Source organism: Microtus pennsylvanicus, chromosome 14 (assembly GCF_037038515.1).
Source record: "Microtus pennsylvanicus isolate mMicPen1 chromosome 14, mMicPen1.hap1, whole genome shotgun sequence".
In the NCBI taxonomy this organism is placed as follows: domain Eukaryota; kingdom Metazoa; phylum Chordata; class Mammalia; order Rodentia; family Cricetidae; genus Microtus; species Microtus pennsylvanicus.
Genome location: NC_134592.1, coordinates 29929708 through 29952840, shown reverse-complemented (window position 1 = coordinate 29952840; position 23133 = coordinate 29929708). Strand labels below are relative to the sequence as shown.

The window sequence follows — 23133 nt, the reverse complement described above, 5'->3', positions numbered from 1 at the left end:
TCTTCTGACCTCCATGGGCCCTGAGCACATGTGTGGTACACATGCATAAAATAAAATCAATAAATAAAAAGTTTTTAAAAATCAAGTCATGCTAGTTGGGAAGAAGGGGTTCAGAGGGGAAAGGATGGAGGATAAGAGGGTAAAGGAAGATGGAGATAATCAGAGCACACATTGCATACACGAGGCTGTCAGAAAGTAAATAAAAATGAAAATCAAGCAAAAAGAAAATACAAGTAAGTAATTAAAGAAAATCACTCATTTTATTGTTTTTTTGTATTATTTATCTAGTTTATTTCTTGGTTTATGTCACTATGTCATCTTTTGATTAATAAGTTATCCTACCTCTCTATTATTTCTCTATCATATGTTTTATTTATTGCAAAGTACTCTTCAAAGAACATACTATTTCATGTATAATATAGGGTCTTTACAGCCATAGTACTCCTGTCTTTCTTGTGTTATTCTTGGTGTGTATTTTGCTTTTAAGTCCCCTGGAACTACATTGTTACTTTCACTGGAAGAGTCAGTTGAAATGTAAGGAAATTTAAGTCTTCTCTTTACAATTACACTGCCACTTTCCATACTCTTCTCTGTGTTTCCATGGAAGCACTTCCTCCTCCAGGATTTGACATTTCTGTGCCGCTCTGATGGCATCACGTTGCCCACTTCTGGTTCTCTGCAGATGCTTTTGTCTCAACATTTGCAAGATTTTCTTGACAAGTTCTAGATAGACTTCTAGGTTGACACTGTTTTCTCTAGTACTTGAAAAGAAGGTCTTTCCATTGTCTCCTGGCATGCTTATTCTTAGGAGGACTCTGCGGTATCCGTGCTGCCCCCACCTTCAGCTTCCTTCTAAGGGTGTGGATGGAGGCTTGTGTAAGTGTGCATGTGAGTCTGTTTTCACACGTGTATACCTGTGTGCAAAGGTCAGAGGTCAATGCCAGGTGTCTTTCTTGATTGTTCTCCTGCTTATTTTATCAGTATATTGTGGGGAGGGGCAGTGGTGTGTGTATATCCCAGCTTGTGTGGGTGTTAAAGAATGAATTGTAGCAATTGATTCTCTCCTACCACGTGGGTCCCAGAGGTAGACCACAGGTCACCAAGCTCAGTAGCAAGTGCCTTGACCTGCTGGACCGTCCCTCTGGCTTGTTTGTTTGTATTTGAGACAGGGTCTCTCATTGATGAAGCTCTTCAATTTGGCCAGGCCGCCTGGCCATGAACTCTGGGTGTCTGTTTTCAAACACTGGGCTCTGATGTTACAGATAAGCACACACACTGCCCCACCCTTTGGACATGGCTGCTGGAGAGCTAAGCTCAGGTCCTCATGTTACCCAACAGGCACTTACCAACTAAACCGTTGCCACAGCCTAAGATTATTGTTTTATGGTTGTTTTACCTGTTTGGCTGTGGTATGCCATGGCCATTTTTTTTTTCAATTTTCTTTTTTCTTAAGGTCAATTTTCGTTTGTCTGCAGCATCCTAACTTCTAATAATAATTTTAGCGAACATTTTATTTCTAGTATTGGGTTTTTGGGTTTTTTTTTTTTTTTGTATATAGAAGTCCTATTTGTATTTTTTGGAGGGTATTTTTTTTTTTTTTTTTTTTTTGGTTTTTTGAGACTGGCTGTTCTGGAACTTGCTCTTTAGACCAGGCTGGCCTCCAACTCAGAGATCTACCTGTCTCTGCCTCCTGTTTTTCGGTTTTTTGCATCATTCTTTCTTTTTACTCATATCTGCCATTTCTGGGCCCGTTGGTTGGCATTCATTTAGTTTATAGCAGTGTTTCTAACCTTCTTAGCGTTTCCTCCTTAATACAGTTCCTCATGTTGTGGTGACGTCTCCAACCATAAAATTATTTTGTTGCTCCTTCTTAACTCTAATTTGATATGTTTTGAATCTTAATGTAAATATTTGATATGCAGGATATCTGCTTTGCAACTCCTGTGAAAGGGTCTTTTGACCCCCAGTGGGGTCACAACCCACATGTTGATAAACACTGGCTTATGGGATATACTATTCTATGTACAGTTACTTTGATTAGATGCTATACATTTTAATGCTATATCTTTGGTGTTTGTATTTCCTTGCCTACTTTAAATCCTATTAAAATTTTCTGTTGAGGCACTTGTGTTACTTGTAGATCAGCATGAACATTGTAATGGCAAAGTTAGGGTTCCTTCAATAGGAGCCCAGCATATATCTGCCTGACAAGACACTTTTGGGGTGCACATGAAATGACCCAGCTTTCAAGAAGATCCCTGTGTTCTGGCAGCTGGAACTTAATTTTCAGCCCCCTGTAAACTGTATTGGTATTTGAGTTACATTTAGTTTTGGTTGTTCTATATTCTGACCATTGCCTTTTGCTTACCTTCTGCCTGAGCAGATTGGTGTGTACCCCAAAACTCATGGGACCTTTCATTATTTGGGGAATTTTTTTCTCTTGCATAGCCTGTCCCTCTTCAGTGCCTTGCAAATCTAAGTACTTTTTATAGCTTTGATCAGGTCTTTTCATCTCAGAGGGATGAGATGGGTACTCTGGAAACTGCCTGCAGGAAGAAAGGCAGAGAACTTGTAAGAATTAATTCTGTTACTTCTCCCTAATAAGAATCACCCCCTGTGGTGGCACATGCCTTTAATACCAGCACTCAGGAGGAAGAGGCAGGGAATCTCTGTGAGTTTGAGGCCAGCCTGGTCTACAGAACAAGTTCCAGGACAGCCAGAGCTACACAGAGAAACCCTGTCTCAAAAGGGGAAAAAAAAAATAAAGAAACAAAAAAAGAATCACCCCCTGTGCCACCATTTGTTTGACTGAAAAAACAGTTGTTTCTGTATTTTGTACACTTTTCTGACTTTTGTGCCTATAGCAGTTATCCTCTTGTGTTTAGAAGCAGAATTGTTTGTTTCCTTGTTTTTGAACATTTGCCAGACAGAAAGTATGTGTTCCATATAATCTTGCTCTTTTTATTAAGCATATTACCAAGATTCACATAGCTAGAGCTCATTCACTTTGAACACCTTTCCCTCTAACCTGCATGTTGAAGCAGCTATTTCATTCTTGTGTTGATGGGCATTTGACTTCTTTCTGGTCTGTCACTGTCAGAGACGGCTATGCTGTTGGCATTCTTGAATGTGTCTTCTGGGTGTGCTGGGGGTGAATTGCATCATGCAGCTTTTCTGGAGGAAGTGTTCTTGGAAATAGCATGTGACATGTCTCTCAGGTCAGAGGAGGAAACCCGGAGACTCAAGAGTGCTTCTGTCAAGGAAGGGTTTGTGTGACTGGGTGGACTTGTGCAGCCATTATGTTGGGAAGGTTTCCATTTAGAGGCAAAGGGTCCATAGGAGATGTGGGAGGAGAAAGCTCCTAAGAGACCTGTCTGGCTGGTGTTGCAGAATCACATTCAGCAGCTGTGTGGAAAATAGGTGAATGAATTACTGACACAGATTTTCCAGTTTCTGAAAGTTTACAAGAAGAAATGTGTGCCCCCCCACAGTGATGAGCACAGAAGCACTGAATGCTTCTCTTTTCTCTTGTCCTGTCTGTGTGTATGATTTCTTGGTTAGTTTGCTTTTTGCCTTTCAGTGTGACATTTTTAATGTAGTCTATCACCTCTGGTTAATCTACAAGATAATGTTGCCTTCTGTTTTCTAAGTCAAATCCTCTTTTTTATTCTTTGTTTTATTCTATTTATTCTTACTCTAATTGTTTATCATTTACTCCTAACAACCATCTCCTCATTTGGCACTTTAGAAGTAGTACATAAGCATTCTGTCAGTTTTGTGCTTGATTTCTGCCTTTTCCCACCTGCACTAAACTTAAGAAATAATTTCTTTCTTTGTCCTGCAGGTCCTACCTCGAACACAAAACCTCCATGAACTATATGCTGGCAACACGCCTTTTCCAGGACAGGTAGGAATTTGCTCAGCTAAATGTCTCGAACTCAATTACAAGCTTAAGAGAAAACATATGTAAAAGAAGAGTAGCAGCTTTATCCAAGTCTTCATGTAGGGCCTGGGGTAGAAAAGGCCTTTTACAAAACCCAGTGTATAGCTCACTTTCCAGCATGTGTTAACAGTTCTCAGCATTTTGTGATATTTGTAAAAACCCAAAATTAAGCCATCAAAATCTTCTGAGCGGTCTTACTAGATGCCCCATTTCCCTTCTTTCTTTAAAAAGAAGATTCTTACTTAGCACCTTTTGCATGCTGTTTGTCCTCCATACGTCCGTCCCTCCCTCCCTTCCCTCCCTCCCTCCCTCCCTCCCTCCTTCCCCTTCTTTCCTCCTTTCCTCCCCTTCCTGTTTTTTCCCCTCCCCTTCTCCCTTTCCTCCCCTCCCCTTCCCTCCCTCCCCCTCCCTCCCTTCCTCCTTTCTGTAGAAAGGGTCTATTTTGGCTCACAGTTTGAGAGCCAGTTCATCATGTCAGCGAAGCCACTCATGCAGGAATATGGTGCAGCGGGTCACACAGCATCTGTAGCCAGAAAGCAGAGAGTGAGGAATGCTCTGGGCAGTTTTAAATGGTGTCATCATCTGATTTTCAAGCACAAAAGGGTTACTGGATCAGAAGACGAGGAAGGTTCATAAATGGCACCTGGTAAGCGCAGTACCAGGGGAGTTGGGAGCTGATGTTAGCAAAGACTGGACTTGAGATGGCCCAGCTACCAGGGCCCGTGTACCCCTGTGGATGCTTATCGTCCATGCAGAATAACCACACGGTACAACAGTTCAACCCATTATTTTAATGAAGCACTTTAGTTGTGTGAAGAAACTCTCTCTAAGGATATGTCTTGTTTTCTGAGAAAGTCTTAAAATGGATATCCAGATTCCAGGCATCTCTTGCAATTTCTTGGTTATTACAGAAACTTGAATTGCAATTTCAAGTCTGTGTATTTTTGCTAAGTAGTATTGAATAACCACTCGCATAGCTTTTGATGACCTTGGATTTGCGTGGAAGACAGCCCCTGATCTTTGCATACAAACTGGAGTTTGGACTGAGAACTTTGCCAAGGTTTCTTTATCTGCAGGTCAGACTCTTGAGCAGGATGTGTCCTGCTGTGTCCCTTGTCAGTGCTCTGACTTTGCACCACAGCTCAGTCCTGACTCTCAGTGGGAATAGCCTCCTTCCTCCCTCTTGGGACTCTCTATGGAATTTTACTGAAACATTTTGGCTATATTCTCCGTTTCCCTTTTTAGTCTTTTCTGTGGTTTCTTTGAGACAGGTTGACCTGGACCTTCACTTGAACTCGTGGAGAGCCTGCCTCAACCTCCTGCCCTCTGGAAGTAAGATGTGAACCACTGTGCCTAGCTTCTTGAGAGTTCCTTAAACTTTGTCTTCTAGTCTCTAGCTCTGTTTATCATTTGTTGTGATCATAGGCAGGAGTTACTATATTTAGTACCTATTGGGGAAAGTTCGACTTTCATATCCAGGAACTGTTTGTACTTTTGACTAACTTTCATGTTTTATTGATGTATTTCTTTTCAAATCTTTTTGTCTTGAAATCTTTTCAGCTTTTTGCACTATGTAACGTCTCCATAATTCATTCTTTTCACCTAGAGAACTATTTTTTATTATCAATTAAAAAGCAGTCAACTAAAAAATAATCCTATCTTTTATCATCAAGTACCTGCATGTAATTGGTGAGCCTTCATTGTCCAGGCATGCTTAGAAGTAATTCACTAGCTGCTTAAAATAGGCATCTGCACAGGTTTCCTTCCAAGATCTGTTCTGCTTTAGAACTCACACGGACTCCATGCTTGACACTGGATCTTTTCCATACTTCGAGTTTTCATGAGAGGGGGAAGAAGGCACAGCAGGCCAGTTGGAAACTACCAGCCTAGTCATATTTATGAAACATTTTGTTTGGAGTCAGAAATGTGACGTATACTATATGTGAATGGACATGGTATCATACACTTGGAGTCTTACACTTGGGAGGCTAAGGCAGGCGGATCAGGATTTTGAAGCCAGTGCTACATAGTGAGACCGTATCTCCAGAAACAGAAAAAAAAATATGTCTTATTCATTAGTAAAATATAGCAGTAACCTTGTCAGCCACCTAGGTTTCAGCCAGTGAGTGGTATTTATAGCATTTAAAATACTTGTGATGGGAAGAAAGTACAGTTCTTTTGAAAGTGAGTTATTATAACCCATTATTATGCTGGGCATGGTGGCGCACACTTTAATCCCAGAACTCTGGAGGTAGAGGCAGGCGGAGCTGGATGAGTCTGAGGTCAGCCTGCTCTGCAGGCCAGATGGTATATATAGTGACACCTTGTCTTTAAAACAACAGAAATACATTATTGTGTATTTTCCTAAACTTGTATGGACAAAATGCTGCATTTAATTGAACTACATCATCCAACATAGCATATTTCTGTATTCTTTCTGTAGGTTTCAGCTAACAACTCTTGCTTATAAGCCTCTTAGAATTTTTTATTAGGAAAACAAATTTCCCTTTTTAGCAAAGAAATACCTTTATGATTTATTCTTGGTGATCTTTTAAAGCTTCATCTCCAGGTTTATATACCAACCACAGCTCAATCGGGCCACATTTTCTTGCTTTTTCTTCCCTCCTTATCCTGACAGACCTCCCTTTGTTGTGATACTTTTCCATCCATCCCTAAGTAGCTCTTGCTGAGTCTTTCTTCCTCCAGGCAGCGTTGCATTCCTGGACTGGATTTAGAGTTCTTGTTTACTGACTTTACCTGTTGGCCTTTGAGTGGCTGCTTTCTTGTGTTAGTCGTTGTCAGCGCTCAACACCTATCATGTGGGAGAAAAATATGCTTTGAAAGAAATGACGTGTGTTCCTTCCCCATCCTCACATTTCACTGAACCCTTCTCTCAGTCTGAATTGACATTTCCTTCACACATTAAACGGTATGGATTCTTCACTCATCTCTTGTGGGCTGGGTGTGTCCACCTTCCACCCCTTCCCACAGCTCTTCCCGTCTACTCGACCAGCTTTGACGGACAGTATCTTACCCAGTGTCCTGTTGTATGGCAATAGTCTTAACTCTGAATGCAAATTAGCAACTCGGGGTTCTTGTAAGTGACAGTTATACCCGGACCCATCCCTGGAGGGAAGTGGAGGTAGTTATTAAAATATGCCCTTGGGATTATACTTAGAGGCCATGATTATAGATCCTTGGAGGTGACCATTGTCTGGGCTAAAAGTTAGTCATCCTGAGTTTTCTGACGCACTCATATCAGGACACTAACAGGGACAGGAAAGTATTATAGGAAAAGATAAACAAAACATCCTGGTGAAAATTTAACTCTTTCACTTGGTTTTCTGTAAATATTATCTATATTACTTTTGCCTTTTAAAAAATACTACAGTTTATATACTATGTGTCTCCATTGACACTTTGGAGATGACAAAGTATTTGATTGAACAAGTTAATGGATTTAGAGCCGACTTGGAAGTATACACAGTAATGAAATGCCAGCAATGGGAGCTTCATGGTGAGTGGTGTCTTGTGGTGGATACATTAACATTGCAGTGATGTTTTAGTTTGGGTTTCTATTGCTGTGAAGAGATGCCATGACCAGAGCAACACTGATAAAGGAAAACATCTAATTGGGGCTGACTTACAGTTTCAGAGATTTAGTCTATTATCATCCTCGTGGAACATGGCGGCATACAATCAGACATTGTGCTGGAGAAGGAGCTTGAGAGTTCTACATCTTGATCCACAGGCAGCAGCAGAAGAGATTGTGTACTTGTTGTAGCTTAAGCATATATGAGACCTTAAAGCCTGCCTCCACAATGACTCACTTCCTCCAAGAAAGCCACACCTACTCCAATAAAACCATACCTCCCATAGTGCCACTCCCTAAGAGCCAAACATTTAAACACAGGGTTCTATGGGGGCTATTCCTATTCAAACCACCATAAATGATGATAAAATTGTGCTGAACTAAATATAGAAAGTCAGACTGTGGAACACGTCCCACCCCAGTGTTAAGTGTGAAAACTGAATGAGAATGGTATGTTTTAAAAGGAAAAACAAAAGCCTGTTTAGCAGGCATGGTTGACATTTAGCTTGGAAACATCTCTCTCTCTCTCTCTCTCTCTCTCTCTCTCTCTCTCTCTCTCTCTCTCTCTCTCTCACACACACACACACACACACACACACACACAATCTGATTTGTTTCTTTAGTTGTGAAAAACCTATTTTTGATGAATAGTCTTTGGAACCCCATGAGAACGGAACTTGGTTCCCTATTCTGAGATTGTTCAATGAAAGCAAAATGTTTTGCAGCCAGATCTAAGCCCTGAACTCCATCCAGTGTAGACCTTCCTAGCCCTGACCATGGCAGAATATAGAAGTATCATCTCCTGCTCATCTACAGGCACACATGCACACACACACATGCACACACACACGCGCACACATGCACACACATGCATGCACACACACCACATACACACGCAAACACATGCATACACACACATAGGAACATACATGCACATGTGCATGCGCATGACAGTGGAGGTAATTACTGCCTTCACGTTGTCATGAGGAATAATTATGATTTGCTTTATGAGTAGATGGACAAATGTTATTACTCTCATTTTTCTCTGCAGGTTCTTTGCCTGTTCCCCATTTTAGATGTCGAGTCTACTGAAGAGTTTGTGAATGTGTTCCTTATGTGTGTGAACTCTGCAGTGAGTGGGTGGGTGGTGCTCTCTAACCCTGCTGTCCTTTCTACATCTGCAGGGGAAACCCAAGAAGAAGCTTGCTGACAGGAAGAACACGGTAACTAATTTTTCGAAGTTGACAAATTCCTTCCATGTGCATGATGTGCAGCCATGCATAGACCGAACATGCCTTATATAACTCTTTTCAGTTTGGCTCATCATGACTAGCGGCACTATGTAAATGCTTTCTATTGAAAAAGTATTCTGTGGCTACATATTATAGAAAAAGGTATAAGATTTAATTTATTGGAACCATATGTGCATCATTTTAACCAATAACGATAGATTTGTTGCATGGTGGGGTAAAAGACTCCAAGACCATGCTGACTCGATGTTTATGTTGTGGCTTTGGTATACCTGAGGCATATGACTGGCCCTGCTGGAAGTCAGCACACAGGTAGCTTTTCATTTGGGCAGAGCAAAAAATAGCCAGAGGCAAGACCAACATGGCTTTGCCTCAGTCAAGACTGCAGCTGCCACAGAAACTTTTCATCCTCCACATATCTGCAGCTTCCAGAGATTTCAACTATTTCCATGTGCCTGGTCTGCGCTGTCCTCTTCAGAAGCAAAATAACAAGAAAGACAGTATAGCTACTTGCATCTCGCTTTGTTTTTCATTACGAGTAATTAAAACTTGGATTCTCATCCAGTAACTTAAGTTGTGTGTGTGTGTCTCTGTGTGTATGGTGTGGGTGGGTACCTTTTTCCTGGCACATGTGTGGAAGTCACGGAACACCTTTGCGGAGCTGCTTCCCTTCTTCCTCTTTACATGGCTGCTGGGGATCGAAGTCAGGTTGCCAGACTTGTACAGCAAGTGCCTTTACCCGCCACCCACACCCAAGCCTTTTTGAAGCATAAATTTAACTTTTAAGGAAGTCGTAATTGCCTTTTTAGGAAAAACTAAAATTAATTACTTGTAGCTTATTTCCAAATGAAAGTCAAAATTTAAGTTTTCTATAACGTTTAGTCAAGGAATAGGCTTCCTAGGTATATTCCCCTCAATTTGGGAGTTAAAGAAAACAAATTTTTAAAAAATCATACAAAAAGAGCATTTAAAAGCTGAGTGTGGGCTGGGCGGTGGTGGCACACGCCTTTAATCCCAGCACTCGGGAGGCAGAGGCAGAGGCAGGCGGATCTCTGTGAGTTCGAGACCAACCTGGTCTACAAGAGCTAGTTCCAGGACAGGCTCCAAAACCCCAGAGAAACCCTGACTCGAAAAACAAACAAACAAAAAAAAAAAAAGCTGAGTGTGGTGACTGGTACATGTAATCCTCGTACAAAAAACTAACATACGAGTGCTGTGGTGAGTTCACAACCATCCTCAGCTACTTAGTTTTTAACTAGGCTAGGCTATAGTATAGAAACGCTTTTTCTAAAAACTAAAAGGAAAAAAATATTTCAAATGAATGGGCCTTAGTTTCCAATTTTTAGCTATCATTTCTTAATATTTATATAGATATTTTGGTGGTATAGGGGATTAAAGAGATTAAAAACTGGACTATAGTACTATTTGGTGGAAAGAAGTCTTACTCGATTTAAAAGAATTGAAATAATGCCATCATATTCTTGGAAAATCTCAGTATTTGTGCTAGAAGCAACACATTTCTAAGTAATCTATGCATATCAAGAAGGCTATCACAAAGGACATTAGAAAGTATATTGAAAGCATTAATAATAAAAATAAAGCATAAAATAAGTGATTTTTTTTCAATGAAAGTGGTGCCTTGAGGGATGTTTGTAGCTCTCTGTGCTTGCATTACACCCTGAGCGCTGAGCTAGGCATGGTGGATGTGCCCACAGTCCTGCTGCTGTGGGGGCTAAGGCAAAGGCTCATGACTTTAAAGTCAGCCTGGGCTACGGTTAGCAAGACTGTGTCTCAGGAGAAGAAGAAAAGATGCAAGAAGCAAAGGACTGAAGTCACAGATCTGGAGTTCATCTTAAGAAACTATACAAAGCAGAGTCGAGTAACTAAAAGTAAGTAGAATTGAGAAAGTAAGAAAAAGTGTAAGACAGTTAAACCAAACAAATGTAAAATTAGCAAGGAAAAGAGCACTGAGTGGCAGCATGAGATAGAGGGGTGGCGTGAGTGTAGGACCGATAGAAACGAGATGGATGCTGTGGAGAGATGCTAGGAACCGTTACTAATAAAGATATTCTGTTACTCTGACAGCTTAGGAAAAGTGGACTAAACTCCTTGCTGAGGAGAGCATTGATGCAGACTGAACAGAGCTGAAGTAGAGATTGTGCAGGGCACTGAATCTAGTCAGAGTATTGTTTTTTATAAACGACTTCCTACAAAACAAGGTTTCCTGGTCTCAGTGGCCAGTAAGACACCCTGTCTCGAGGGAACGAGTCAGAGAGTAATAGAGGAAGAAATACAGTCTTGTCTGTTGGTCTATGCACACACCTACCCATACAGGTACACATGTATACATACACTGTGCATGCTACCCATACAGAGGGGCAGGAACACAAGACATTCACAAAATATAATGTATCAGTGTACTTAGTAAAATTCTAAAGAATTATCATGCTTTAGCAATGTAAATTGAAATATTTTTTATGCAGTAGACTTTAGTTCATGAACATAAACACTGGGCTTTAATTTAAAGATATAACTTCCACCCATTCAATTAAGGTGACCTAAAATACTAAGCTCAAACTAGATTAAGATCTATCTACCTACCTATCTATCTATCTGGATTTTTTTCAAGACAGAGTTTCTCTATGTTGCCTTGGCTGTCCTGGAACTCAACTTTGTAGATCAGGATGTCATCTAACTCACAGACATCTATCTGCCTCTGCTTCCCAAGTACAGGGATTAAAGATGTGAGCTACTATTCCTGGGCCCCTGTTAAGCTTTTAGAAGATGTGTCTTTAGAAAGAAACATGCTAGAGTGTAAGATAAAGATACCACATTTGACTACACAATTACCAAATTTGAGCATGTTAGATATTAGTAAATGAATGGCTTGAATGGTACTTTTTAATCAGTTATTAATTCATTATTTAATTGGCTAGATATATTTTCAGAGCTCTGCAGTTCAGTTTTTGGGTGTATGGTAATAGATAAGTTTGAACATTTCTTAGTTGTATTACTTGGGAAGCTGAGGCAGAGGATCTTGAGCCCAAATTGAGGTCAGCCTGGGTGTCATAGTGATATTGTCCACCAGAAAGCGGGTGGTGAGATGGCTCAGAGGGCAAAGGCCCCATGCTTTTTCCACTCCTTCTTTGTATCGGGTCCCACATCACTCACATCCCTAACTGTGGTTTGTCTTCCTGACACCTGGCTTAGGAATTGCCAGCTCCCTTGTCGCACTCGTCATTCAGAACCTGCTGGGATTGGGCCTTGTTTTCTCTCTGCCACCAGCTTGTGTCTGTGCCTCTGACTCTTAGTTCCTGACTCTGCCCAAGACCTGGAGGGATCCTGCCCCTCTCCCATCTCTGTGGAGCTATACAGATGCCAAAGAAGGTCAGGAACCTTGGTGTGTCCTCAGGTTGTGGAACAATGGACTGGGCAGACTCCTACTTCCCTGTGAGGCAAAATCCCCTGTGTACCATGACCCTATCTCAGATACCATCTGTTCTCTTCCATTGCTGTGCTGCCAAATTTGCATGTATTAACTATTGTATAATTCAAAAGAATGTTTAAATACTAATGAGAAAATTGTAATTAGCTACAATAAAACACATTTTCTATCTCAAGTGTTAAAATCTTACTGCTATCTCCAAGTCCTTCTGAAGATACAAGGTTTGGATGGCACATATAGTCCCTGCAGTAGAGTACTAGCCGGTATTACTAGGTGTTCAAAGGTGTTCCAATGTCGTCGTCACATGTTTTTGTTCAGAACACTTAATAAATTCAGGAAAGCCATTAATAATTGACTGAAATACTCCCATTTACCTGTGCAACCCCTTTAGTGTTCATGAGGGTTTCCATGACAATCTGTTGTCCTTACAGATGCTCTCAAGGTTGGTCTTAGAATAAAGAAGAGGACTTTACTCTCTTATGTAGTCGAGGCTGGCCTCACACTTACTGTATAGATGACTTTGAACTCAGGATCCCCCTGCCTCGATGTTGAAAGTGCAGGGATCACAGGCATATGCTGCGACACAGTTTCAGGAAGAATGCTTTCTGACAGGCCTGCCTGCTCTGTTGTGTTTCCCTGCAGGATAAATACTGAAGGCACACCAGAACTGAAGGTGGAGAGCATGAATTCCAAGGCCAAGCTGCATGCTGCTCTCTATGAGAGGAAGCTCCTGTCTCTGGAGGTGCGAAAACGTAGACGACGGAGTGGCAGATTGAGGGCAATGAGGCCAAAATACCCAGGTACCTGCCAGTGAGCATTGAACTGAATGATCTGGGCCCTGGCAGAGCCAGTTAAGCAGTTTCTTTCATAATGCCTAATGAGTCAGAACTTTCCTGATGACATGAGGTTAGTTTTCCTCTAGGTAATCTCTTCCCGTTCTGAAACTTAATTTTGAAATGTCCAATTCCTTAGTACTTGCTTTGAAAACTGTTCACAGTGAAGTGCATGTTTTGGCTCCTGCTCTCATTCCACCATCAAGCAAATACTTGAGACTTGAGGATAATGAGTGTCCAGATTAGTGGGGTTCTGAGCAGTGCTGCCCGCCAGTGATGATGACCTGAAATTGCCAGGCGGCATGAGTATTTTAGATGGAATTTCTCACCCTGGCTGTCTGCACAGATCTGTTTCCAACTGACCCATAGATTGACACCCCCATGTTCCCTTCTTGGTAGAGCACCTGTGTCAGGCAGCTCATTAGTCACTGGGGTTTAATTGATGAATTTTCAAAAGACGGGGTTCCTGTTCTAAGAGGCTTGAATGATCGTCCCCTGCTCTTATGTCTCCATGAAGGGTACTTTGGTTTTTTTAACCCCCTCTGACATCCTGAAGAGCACACAGGCAAGGGCTTTTGTGCTAGGGATGCCTTCAGTAGTAAGAAAGCCATGGGCGTGATGAGATCTCTCAGCTCCAATGATGATCACTGTTAGGGCTGCTGGGAATAGAAGGTGAGAGCGATGTGCTTGCTGCCAACTTTGTGTCTCGTTGCTAGTTTGACTTAGAAATGGGTTTTGTTAGGAAGGTAAAAGGATGGTGTTGGGAGAGAGGACATTTTAATCCTTTTTTCAGCAACATTAGTGATTCTTCGCATTTAGTGATTACCCAACCAGCTGAAATGAATATTAAAACTGAGACAGAAAGTGAAGAGGAGGAAGACGTTGGATTAGACAACGAAGACGAAGAGCAAGAAGCCTCCCAGGAGGAGTCTGCAGGGTCTCTTGCAGAAACTCAAGCCAAGTACACACCTTCGTTGACTGTTATAGTAGAAAATTCGCCCAGAGACAGTTCCATGAAAGTTGCCGAGTGGACTAATAAAGGTGATCAGTGCTGCAAAATTGAGACTCAAGAGCCAGACTCTAAATTTAATCTGATGCAGATTCTCCAGGATAATGGAAATCTAAGGTAGGTACCTTTGAGAGTGATGGTCGTCAAGCTGCTTATAGCTGACTTGTACTGAATACCAGGTGAATGTCAGTGGTTTCATAGTTTCCTTTGGTAATCACAGAAGCCCTGTAAACTAATGATTGCTTAGACATTGCTACTATCACAGAATCGGAGGGTTGGAGAAGTAACTTGTCTGAGATTGAGCTATAGTACAGCCCGGGGTTTCATAGGCCAAATAGATGCTTGGTTGGCATCAGTCTCTACGAGTGCAGAGTGACCAAGAGAAGGAACTCAAGCAGTTCAGGCTTAGCATGTGAGACCTTCCAGGAGCTGGGGTCTCACCCCCATAAGGACACGGAAGGTATCATGTGCAAGGGGAATCTCTGAACCAGTCCTTCCTAAGGATTAGGAAGTGGCAGGTGAGTGCTGAGTAGGTAGACATGAGTGGTACAGAAGTGGTGCAGTGGTTATTCCTGCAGTCCATCAGCAGGCATTGCTGTGCACCTGCCCGGTGCCAAGACTATGCTGTGCCCTAGCACATTGCTGTGGGGAGCAAGGCAGCCCTGGGGAACCTACAGTCTGCTGGGAAGATGGACAGTAAACAAAGAAACATGGTACTCCAGACAGCAGAGAGTGTGATGGTGGGGACTCAGGGTTACTATGACTGTGCTGGCCGTGCAGGAAGAGGTGAGCTTTGCTGTGAATGTGTGTGAGGAGTCAGTCCCGCCCTCTGCCAGGAGGCCAGCAGTTCCAGGCAGAGGAAAACGAGGGCCACTGAAATGGCACAAGCCTTTGTGTTCGGGAAGTGTCTGCCTGAGGGAATTGGAAAGGTCAGGAGGGGGTGCTAAGAACTCTACGTCCCTAGCAGGCACTGTTAGATTGCCTAGGGGCTGTAGAGGAGCTGACTTTGGTTTCTGGGTGGTATTTAAGCCTCTACACAACAGTCAGACCTTGTTTCAGAAAGTAAATTAAGGAAGAAACTCAGTGTAGAAAGAGGACAGTTAGAATTGTCCAAATCTGGGAGATGAAGCTGTTGGTCGGCGATATTACAGGAATGAAGAGATGAAGATGGGCTTACGCTGTTTGTGAGGTAGGAGTGACAGACTAAAGCTCTGCATTGGCTAATGTGACCCCATCCGTAGGCAGAAAGTACAGGAGTTATTTCCTGACAGAAGGCTCCAGCTTTGTATGTAAGGTGGATGTACCCTGTGCTGTCCAGCAAAAGTACAGCTTAGAGGTCAAGGGTCATAGTGCAAGCCTTACAGTGGACATTGCTGTCAGTTCAGATTAAGTGTGGATGGGGAGAAAAGGCACTCTCGGAAGATCAGTACAAAGACTAAGAGATGGGCTTCAGAGCAGGAGGGAAGCACACGGTCAGGGGCAGCAGGAGGGTATCAAGTCTGCAGAGTGCTTAAGACACCAGTGTTGTGTGAGGTCCTAAGGGTCCACTCGTGAAGTGAATTTGTGGGTGGAGAAGCAACTGTGAACGGAGGGAATCAGAAAGCAAGTGTCAAGTTACTGTTCCCAAGGGCTTGGCAGCAAAAGAAAGGTAAGAGCACGTCCTGGGGAGAGCTAGCTAAGAAAGGATGCTTTTCATTTTAGAGATAGCAATTCTGGAGCCCTTGTAGACTTCAGAGGAAGGAGTTGATGGCCAGAGGATTAAGACATAGAAATGGATGTATTGGCAGAGAAGGGTTCTAAAAGAAGGGTGGAAAGAGGCCAGTGGAGGGATGGCTCTTTTTCCAAGTCATAAAGGATGGGCTGTGTGGGAAGCCAAAGAGTGGAGAGGCTGAGTCGGCTATGCAGTGGCCTGTGTTCTCCTGAGGCCAGATCCTACGCTTTGCCAGAAGGTGCAGAAAAGTTTACATTTGGGAGGGTGCTGTGGAGAAAGAATAGTCGGTGAGTTCAGGTTGTGTGAACTCGTTCCCAGTACTTGGGCTCTGGTCTTTGGATTGAGCTAACTGATTGATTACGCGACTGAGGTCAAGTCAGAGAGTCAGAGACCCTTTCCAGGTTTCAGTGTTCTCTGTTGAGCCAAGGTGCAGGTCAGACCAGGATTTCTGAAACTGTTTCCTGACTTTGGGGGCAGAGGGTGTTAGAAAAATTGGAATTGGAAATGGAAGATGGAAGTATGTTCTGAGCTCCATTCCAGCAATAAAACCCTCCTTAGCGACTGTAGAAATGAGTAATTCTTAGTCAGTCTCAGGGACTTCACTGTCAGTGAGGAAACAGAGCTTGCAGGATATCTTGCTGTCAGTCAGCAGACTCCAGACGGTTGCCCATTGTTCTGTGGGATGTTTCAGTGGTCCCCGGGAGCCTGGGGACGACCATAGCTAGGGTTAGAAACAGCACGCACTTGCTCCTTGTGTGATTTATCTCCTGAGGATCTGTTTAATAACTATTTGGTTTTTAGAACCTCCTTGGTTTGATACAAATCATGCCTGTCTTATACTTCTGTCCGGGTAGGAGGTATGCTGATGACTGACGAATGCCTTTGAGTGGGTCTCAGGGTAGCTTTCCAGGGTCTTTTTAGGAAGGTTTATAGATGTGAAAAACTTAGTACTCTTATTTCATTTGAAACAAAATACTGATTGAAATCTCAACTGGTTATCAGTATGAGGGCTCCAATGAATGCAGTTGGTTACTCACTACGGTTGGAAGAATCTGGAACGTGCTGTTGTTCTCTGGATGAGAATAGGAATGTCTTCGTTGGGAACATTTGGATGTTTAAATTCATTGTTTCAGATTCATACTGTACTCCCATAACTGTCCCTGTTAGTAATAAGATTTTAACCTTATTTATAGCTAGGAACTCTTAGAGATGAAAACTCCAGAGCAAGCAGACACCCTGACCTGACTCCCCTGCACTCCAGTCCTCCAAAACACACTCGGCCCTAGACCCTATAGAATCTGCAGTCTGCTTGGGATAGATCCTTCATCTTGACCGTGGGGAACATGAGCAGACAGTGTTTAGTGATTACATGTGCGAGGATTGTGAACGGAATTTGTATTGGGCCCTAATCTTAGCTGATGTAATTTTGGCTACAGTGTCAGGAGGCCGATCAGCTGAAGTAACCAAATCTTGCCTGAAAGAAAACAGATCTGCCACAGTTAGCTGCCGAAGTGAAAGTCGTCACTGTCTCTGGTCCCCTGGCTTTCCCACTGCAGCTTGAGGAGAGTCCTTGTCTGTACCCTAGACCAGCAGGCAGGAACCAGCTGTCAGTAGGGTGCGTTTCACCGTCTTGAAGGCGATTTCCTCACTGAATGTCTGGGTTCGTCCCTGCCTGTCAGGCCGTGTGCACCGAGTTCTGCTGGACCGCATCCACTCGTTCTGTTCTGCGCTCCAGCCACTCCTGTCACGGAGTAGAGATGCATGACCTTATAATTTGGGCTCAAAAGTTCCTTTGTAGGGTTCATCTAGTTTCTAAGTATGTCCTAAAGAACTTCTACCACCAAGCCCCTTTCTACCAGTGTCCCCACGACCACCAAGCCCCTTTCTACTGGTGTCCCCACGATCACCAGGCCCCTTTCTACCGGTGTCCCCTCTATCACCAAACACTCTGCAGTCTCCCAAGAAAGTTCTTAAAAATCAGAGAGGTGGAGAGGCAGAATAAAGAATTTTCAATTTTTGTGTATCCCCCTTTTATGGTAGTAATGAGAAGTATTATCATGGTTTCTTACATTGGAAACAATTTGAAAGTTCATGTAGGGTTTGGAAGGGTTCTTTATTCAGTAGTGTCTACCTAACAGTTTTCATATTCTTAGCTATCCAAACAGAAGGATCTTAAAGGTCAGTTGGAGAGAGGCAGGTATGGTGGGCAGGTTTGCCATTCTGTCTCATAACAATGTGTTGTTTTGGATCTTACAGCAAAGTGCAGGCCCGGCTGGCATTCTCTGCCTACCTTCAGCATGTGCAAGTCCGCCTGACGAAAGACAGTGGTGGTCAGACTCTCAGTCCCAGTTGGGCTGCCAAAGAGGATGAACAGATGGTGAGGCTCTGCTCGCTGGGACCTGTGACTTACCCCTTTTCTTCCTCTCCTTCTCTCCCTTTATCCCCAGCTCCGCATTATATTCTGATAAAAGAATTACTGCAGGATGCTGTTAAAGGTCTAACCATGCAAGCCTGGTGACCCGAGAATTGACTCCACAGTTGTCCTCTGACCTACACAGGCATGGTGTGGCACACACATTCACCATGTATGACACACACATACACACACATACACTCACATACACACAGATGTTATACATGGCAAAGTTTGAAGGTTTCTCATGATTTTATGTGATGTGAAGCAGCTCTCTGAAGCCATGTGCGTTATGCTGTGGAGAGGAGGCATCGCTTTACTCCATTTTGAATTGGAAATTGATTGCTCATTGGATGTTAAGTCCTGCATGAAGCCTTTGAGAAGAAAAAAAAACCATTCTTCTGTCCTTAAACTGCTTTCCATTTCATTCTTTGAGGGGGCATCGTTAACTCATTTTACAAATGAGGAAAAAAGGACTTAGAAAAGCCAGCGCTTTTGTTCTGTAGCTGGAATGTGGTAAAACTGGACCCAGAATGTCATTCTTGCCTTTACTTTGTTTCCTTTCTTTTCTGTCCCGAGGAGTCCCGTTAGCTTTTTGAGTCAGTACCTCTTTGTAAACTCTCCCAGGAAGTACTGTTCCTATGTCTACTTGTAGTTGTGTAAAATTTTTGGATTATTAGAATCAAACTTATGACAATTTTGACTATGTATTAGTCATTTGAACTCACCAAGGATTTAATATTCTGGATAACAATGACAGGGAGCAACAGGTTTTTTTGGTAAGATCAGAGCTTGTAGAGGAAGCCACAACCTTTTAATGCCCATCTTAAGCTACTGGCATTACCACAAGCAGAGGGATCTTCAACTCTGAGGAAGCTGGGTCCTTTGTCAGGGCTGACTTTAATTTTTAGTTCTCTTTATGAAAGGTGCATTTTAAAAAGCATAGTAGTTATCCCAGAAAGCAAATGATGAATTTAAAGTAGCCAGTGCAACCCAGAGATAAAACCTTGTGTGTCATGAATAATCCTTCAGCCATCAGTGGAAAATGTTAGCGCTACACTTTCCAAGTGGAAAATTGAGCCTGCCTTTTTCAGAGTCAGTTTGTCTGCTCCACTGAAAAATAATGTTTTAATATAGTAGCTTAAACCACGCTATAGTAAAGACATCAGAGAACTATAAAATACCCCCCCTCCCCCATTATAAGGCTGTAACATTTATGCTGGAGAAAATTGGAGGAGGGGGCATTGAACAAAAATCAAATGTAAAAAAAAATCACTTAGAAAGTAACCAATAAGCAAACAAAAAAACAACCAAACTAACCCTCTTGTTGCTGACTGAGTATTCACCCAAGATTTGGGGCTTTCTACAAGAATATACGAGATCATCACTGCAAAACCAAGTAAACATCTAGCTGCCCTGGCCATGGCTTTGTTTATGAAAAAGGCAGGTACACAGCTTCCTTCTGTGATCCAAGTTGAAAGCCTGGAGACCCGCCACATGAAAACAGTTTTATATTTTATGGGCAGTAACCTCTTTGAGGTCTCTGGCTCCACGAAATCTCTCAGAAGCATCTGTGGTGTCATGAAATGACCTGACAGATCCTCTCAAATTCAGAATCCTTTGTCTCCATCTTAAGCGAGGAATAGTCTTCCATTCTCTTAGTGACTCTCCCCTGGTGTTGCTTTCCACCCCTGGCCCTTAGAATTCCCTTACCCTTCGGAAGGAAGAACGGTTTGTCCAGCAGTTTCTAGTTTCCTTCACAGCCACTTTCTAAGCAGTGGTTTCTGCTCTTCAGCTGTGTTCATTCCCCATGCTTCTTTCCATACCTTCCTCCACTGTCTTTATATGAAGTCTCTTGATGCGACCCCAGAGTCCAGATCCAGGGGCTGCCTCTAGCTTGTGATCATGTCTCACTCCGGCAGTGACTCTGGGAATCTTTGACATTTGACCCTTTTCTCCCTGACCTCTTTGGCATTGTTTTCTATTAGGTTTCTCTCTGTACATGATTTTTTTGTTTTGTTTTGTTACAGGGTTTTACTGTGTAGCCTAGGTTGGTCTCTAACTTGCCCTGGCATTATAGACATGTACCATTGTACCTGATCCTGTTTCTGCCCTCTCACCTGTGCTGAGTTCATCTGCTTCTGTGATTTTAGTTTGCATTGACCTTGATTGCTAACTTTCCTAAATGGATCTGTTTGAGCCCCTTTTTAGAAACAATGTCCACTCTTTAAGTTATGATAGCTCTGCTTGTGTATATATACATGGTGGTATTTGTATAACTACTGCCTTACTAAATAATTACTTGCATCTCTATTTGGTTTTTGTTTTTTGATTGCCCACATACTGAGGGAAGAGAATACGGTCCTTTTGTTTTGTCTTTATGTAGTGTCTTATAGCTAACATGTTTGTAAAATGTGTGACATCATACCTCTTCTCCCATCATCTTTTGTTGTCTTCTCACATCTTTTGTTCCAGCCCATCATTGTTTGTCTTCTCCATGTTTAGCACAATCCCTACTTTTGTTCCTCTCTCATTACTTTATTTAGGAGCTAGTGGTTCGTTTCCTTAAGCGAGCATCAAGTAATCTCCAGCATTCATTAAGGATGGTGTTGCCCAGTCGGCGATTGGCACTTCTGGAGCGCAGAAGAATCCTTGCCCACCAACTAAGTGACTTTATCGTTGTGTACAACAAGGTAAATTGTTTACCTAATGTCTTCAGTGTTGGTTCATTGTACCTGTTGGGAACAGGCCATCTGCTTTGTCCCGTTCTCTTGGTGGCACCATTCCCAGTCCAGCTAGGCTGAAAACTGCATATTTTGAGGGCCAATTGCTATACTTAATTCTTATAAAATTGCACCATTCTTTGCTCTCTAGTATACCTGAGAAAGATCCTAGTCTGTGTGCAACTGTAGCATAGTATTGTGTATTGTGCCTGTAGACATTGAGGAGATGACCATTTGAGTGGTTAAATTATGAATTTAATATGATGACTTGCATTTCTATTTTGGAATAGTTAGATTTTCTTCTCTGAAACATTTGAAACAGGAATATGACTTCACACCTATAAGGTACACTATTTAATTAGAATTTTTTTTTCAAAATGTTTTGTATCTGAGGTTCTAGACCATTTTAAAAAGATGTTATTTTGGGAGAAAAAGTATGTCCACTATGTAGGAGGAAAAGCTGAGTCCTGGAAACTGACATGGCTTTTCTGAAGTTACATGGGAAGGCTAGTGGACTGTCGACACACTGAACCTGTAGCCACGATTACTTCAGATCTGTTGAGAATCCTGTTTTGTCTTACACAAGTAAAAACTCAGTCAGTTCGGAAACTGATACAAGAGACTCTTCCAAGACCAATCTTTCCTCTATGAATTGCAACAAAATATTGTGTGTCTGTTGTCCAGCAGCACTGTGAAGCTGCAATTATCATCCCAGATGTTACTATAAAAAGCTCTTTCTCTATGACCCGTGTTAGCAGAAAGTAAAAACATGATTAAAAATTACATTCTGCCACCGTTACTTGGGAATTTCAAAACATTTCATGAAACGATGACCCAAGTAGTTTGTCAGATTTATAAGTGGTGGAAATACGGGAAGAAGGAAAGCCTCTCCCGCAAGGTGAGGAAAGCGCATCTCTCAGGAGTCAGTTTGATCTTGTTGTTTTTCTCTGGGTTGGATACGGGTAGGAAACAGAACAAATGGCTGAAAAGAAATCAAAGAAGAAACTAGAAGAGGAGGAGGAAGATGGGGTGAACGCAGAAAGCTTTCAGGACTTCATCCGACAAGCAAGGTACAGGGCACTGCTGATGGACAGCCATGTCCTTCCGTCTCCTGAACTGCCCACTGGATCTCCCGCAGCCCCTTGTTTCTGTTCTGTGGATGGGAATAAACTCAGGCCCCAGAGGAGGGAACACTTCCTAGGTTTGGCTCTCCGTATCTTAGCCAGTTGTGTTGCTGTTGTCATGACTTCAGTTATCAAAACACTGCTGCTGGGTGTCTGGGCTGGAGTTGTAGACAGCCTTCAGCGCACAGCCCCGAGAGAGTGAGAGCCCCTGGACAGGGGAAGTTAGAGGCTTCTAGTGTTTGCTGGGTCCAGATTTATTCCCGACCTACTGATGCGGTGGAGACGACCAGATATTCCTACATAGAGTAGGTTAGGACTGGCGGTTTCTCAACTCTGTGAGGGTCACGCCTAATTTATATAAAACAGAACAAGTTTTTCATGCTTAGGACTGACCTTGAGAAATTGAAAATCTCTTATGTTCAGCTCTGTTGATGTAAGCCAGCCAGACCGTTTTACTCACTGACATTGTATTTCCAAAGGAAGAGATAACAAAAGCACTTAATTTTTAAGATTTGTAAAAACTCAGAATGGAGGGTCTTTTTTAAATTAGAGAGTTGTCAGGCTAGAGAGTTGATTCAGGGGTTAAGAGCATTATCAGTTTTTGCAGAAGACCTGGGTTCTGTTCCCAGCACCTACATTGTGTCTCAGAACCATTCCTAACTCTAGTCCCAGGGGACCTGACATAAAATAATAAAATCTAAAAATAATAATTTTTTTAAAATTAGAGAGCTGTGCAGAAACTACTAAACTAAAGGAAAAGCAATGATAAGCCCCTTTAATTAGGCTTCAGTAGTCCAAGGCACAGTGGGAGGATAACAGTAGAATATCAACATTCCGTTCTTTGTGAAGTTAAAGAAGATAATGGCTTATCAGTCTCTAACACTGAGGTCCTTGGTTAATTCTTTGAACAGACTTCACTGTGGCCTCAGTGTCTTATGTTTTAGGTGTGCTACAAACACATATATCATTTTGTAGGGTTTATAGTTATATAATGCTCTTTTGTGGATTTTCTGAGGTCTTGAGTAATATGCTTGAGAAAGCAGGTATAGAAATAGAAATAAAGCAAGAATCAGCTTTCCACATCAGCCTC

At 42.4% G+C, this 23133-nt stretch overlaps 1 protein-coding gene across 28 annotated transcripts in view; it reads left to right on the top strand.

Moving 5' to 3' along the window:
- The window catches only part of Ttll5 (tubulin tyrosine ligase like 5), a 276835-nt gene that overhangs the window by 76605 nt on the left and 177097 nt on the right, over nucleotides 1-23133 (top strand). For 25 of the 28 annotated variants that reach the window (XM_075947960.1, XM_075947950.1, XM_075947975.1 and 22 more), the window contains 7 exons: nucleotides 3845-3907; nucleotides 8720-8758; nucleotides 12873-13030; nucleotides 13883-14189; nucleotides 18040-18160; nucleotides 20743-20889; nucleotides 21886-21989. In XM_075947960.1, the coding sequence (XP_075804075.1) occupies nucleotides 3845-3907; nucleotides 8720-8758; nucleotides 12873-13030; nucleotides 13883-14189; nucleotides 18040-18160; nucleotides 20743-20889; nucleotides 21886-21989 (939 nt within the window). The remainder of the gene's footprint in view (nucleotides 1-3844; nucleotides 3908-8719; nucleotides 8759-12872; nucleotides 13031-13882; nucleotides 14190-18039; nucleotides 18161-20742; nucleotides 20890-21885; nucleotides 21990-23133) is intronic. The other 3 variants (XM_075947955.1, XM_075947954.1, XM_075947978.1) reach the window with 1 other exon arrangement.